Source organism: Lactuca serriola, chromosome 8 (assembly GCF_051521515.1).
Source record: "Lactuca serriola cultivar US96UC23 chromosome 8, Lser_US96UC23_V15, whole genome shotgun sequence".
Lineage (NCBI taxonomy): Eukaryota > Viridiplantae > Streptophyta > Magnoliopsida > Asterales > Asteraceae > Lactuca > Lactuca serriola.
The window spans coordinates 157,287,237-157,289,939 of record NC_136415.1 but is presented as its reverse complement, the minus strand read 5'-3'; the positions used below and the strand labels follow the sequence as shown (position 1 = coordinate 157,289,939).

Sequence of the window (2,703 nt, the reverse complement as noted above, 5' to 3'; positions counted from 1 at the left end):
CAAAAGGCAGGTTGCTGACCTGTTAACCAAAGGTTTTGAAAAGGTCTTGGAAGGAATCAATTTAAGTTTCTTCTTGGCAAGATGGGCATAAAGAGCAGGTTTCATCTTAAGGGGAAATACAAGATATGATAGGATAATGATAGTATATGTATTTATCTTATTCCTAATTTTTAGCTTAGTTTGTTAAGTCCTTTGGTATTTAATCATTGTGTATCACGTTTCAATGATCAAGACATTCAATTAATAAACTATATGTTCCGATACCATCGAATTCTAGATCTACTGCCCATGGTATTTTAGGTTTTACATGTAAATCTCAGTGTGTCTGTCGCTAATATTGGTTGTTTTATTTATTATTGTTAATTCTGATTTCCTTTAATTTGAGGTGTTATTTCACATTATAAAATCATATAAAGATTTGGATTGGTTGTGACTTCACTTTGATCTGGTTTTACAAACTCTTCTAACTAAGAAAAATGTTTATTGATACATACTCATTCATTTTTCATCGAAAAAAAAACTATATTGTAACCAATGATATAACGAAACCAAAGTGGTAGCATGATATGGATTGGGTCTTGATGGAAGCATCCTTCATAGATAATTTATTTGCATATATTTATTTGAAATAACATGATAGACCATATGATATCATCATGATCATTACATGGTGTCCTTTCCGAACAATAAAACACGAAGCAACATAACAAACGTAGTGATACCTAGTAACCTTCGAATAGACATCATAACCTCAAAGGGTTATATGCTCCTTATTTCATAGTACATACATATTTCAAAGGTTATTTTGTCCTTATCTCACTTGCAGGCTTTCAAATACACACCAATGCTATCGATATAATAGCCAGCAAGCCCATAAAATCCAACAAAAGAACCAACATCCCATGATACAGGGAAAGGAGTCCCTCTTACATTACCAAAAGGTCCATGAGTTTTCTTGTTTGTGATGAATGATATTGATGATATTATAGGCAATCCAGCAACACTTCCCCTTGATAATGCACTTGTTCCACAGATGCCAGTTATTTCCTCATCCCTTTCAAATATTATCTAACCATGAATGACAAATTGAACATGTCAATTAAAGATAACTAAGAATATTAAAAGACATGTTATATCAATCATAAAAAAATAAGTTGAAGAATAAATATTTATGAATTGTTTACCTCAGAAACTGTCTCTCCACCGTTCCAACCACCAAAGGTTTCAGTAGTTTGTGTTAAGCTTCCACATTGTGTCGTGAACATGAGAGAGTATATAAGATCACCATGATCAATGGTTATCTTCTTCAAATGATGATTTTTCTCAAGTTGGAAAGACCAAACGTTTTGTGGACTTCCAGGTTCAGTTTTTCCCCATGTTCCAACCCGTATGATATTCTCATAGGCTTTAAGATACACACCAATGCCATCAATATAATAGCCAGCAAGCCCATAAAACCCAACTAATGAGCCTTTGTGCCATGGTAAAGAAAAAACATTTTCAGTTGCACAACCAAAAGGTCCATATGTCCGCTTGTTTGTCTTAAAAGATAGTAATGAAATTACTAGATTACCCCCTCGATTACCAATGGCTCCACCAACCTCAGTTATTTCCTCATCACCCTCAAAGTGTACCTGATTAATCCACCAACAATATTGATTAATAAAAATATCGTTGCATATTGATTAATGATTAGTGGAGTAAAGAGAATAAGAGATCAACTCACCTCAGAAACTGTGTCTCCACCATTCCAACCACCAAACTTGTTAGAATTATGCAAAACACCTCCGCATTTAGTTGTGAACATGAGAGAGTATATTAGTTCACCATGGTCAATGGTTATCTTCACCAGTTTATGATCTTTCTCAAGTGCAAAAGACCACTCATTCTGAGGACCTCCACTTTGTTTTCCCCATTTTCCAACTCGAATACATCCTGCTACTTTGCTACTTTGTACCCCATCCATGAGAAACACAATAAGTAATTAACTATATAAATGAAATGCAATAAGGAACAAGCTCCTTGATCTCAATGTGTGTGTCAAATGAATGACCAATGGCTCCTTAAATACATGTTAACCAAAACTATTTGAGTAAATTACAAAAATAGTCCCGGTGATTCTATGGTTTTTTGAAGCAAGTCCAGTTTTTATAATTGTAAAAGTAATCGTCTCTAAAATAATTTTTGTCACTTATCTGGGTTGTTGGCGTCTAGCTTAGGCCGTTAAAACCATCTGAAATTCCTATAGTACCCTTCCTTTTATATTTATTATTTAATTGAACACGTATATATAGTTGATTATTACATCTTACATCATTGTAGGTTTCTTTGATTTGGAACAAATTATAGAAAACAGAAACAGGTTTCTTCAAGAAGATGTACAGGTGGTGGTTATAGACATCTTGAGCTGGTGGGTCTTGTAGGATCAAACATTTCATATTAATAAAATTAATAACGGATGATTAAATATAAAATCAGGTGTATAAAAGTAATTTTATTTGGTTTTAACTTCCAAATTTAAACGTCAGTGTCAGTTAGGTTCAAGGACCAAATGGCGACAAAAAATGATTTAGGTACTACGAGGGTTACAATTGAAATAACCGGACTTGATTCAAAAATATTATATAACCACAGAGTCTATTTCTATAATTTACTCTAGTTATTTGAAAATCATTAATTAAGATGGAAATAGATTAAAGCAAC

General features: G+C 33.1%; 1 protein-coding gene across 1 annotated transcript; it reads right to left on the bottom strand.

Moving 5' to 3' along the window:
* Window positions 1-593: 593 nt before the first annotated feature.
* Window positions 594-2,035, bottom strand: LOC145071311 (mannose/glucose-specific lectin-like). Its single transcript, XM_079018214.1, has 3 exons — window positions 1,727-2,035; window positions 1,185-1,634; window positions 594-1,068 (listed from the first exon to the last, which is right to left on the bottom strand). The coding sequence occupies exons 1-3, from the start codon at window positions 1,964-1,966 to the stop codon at window positions 817-819; spliced, it is 942 nt and encodes a 313-aa protein (XP_078874340.1). The 5' UTR covers window positions 1,967-2,035; the 3' UTR covers window positions 594-816.
* Window positions 2,036-2,703: the final 668 nt, after the last annotated feature.

Bases quoted from the DNA above. Each gene is read 5' to 3' on its own strand.
- LOC145071311 (XM_079018214.1), bottom strand. From the start codon at position 1,966: ATGGATGGGGTACAAAGTAGCAAAGTAGCAGGATGTATTCGAGTTGGA. The intron at 1,635-1,726 runs GTGAGTTGATCT...TGGATTAATCAG, and splicing joins GTGGAGACACAGTTTCTGAG to GTACACTTTGAGGGTGATGA. The intron at 1,069-1,184 runs GTAAACAATTCA...ATTCATGGTTAG, and splicing joins GTGGAGAGACAGTTTCTGAG to ATAATATTTGAAAGGGATGA.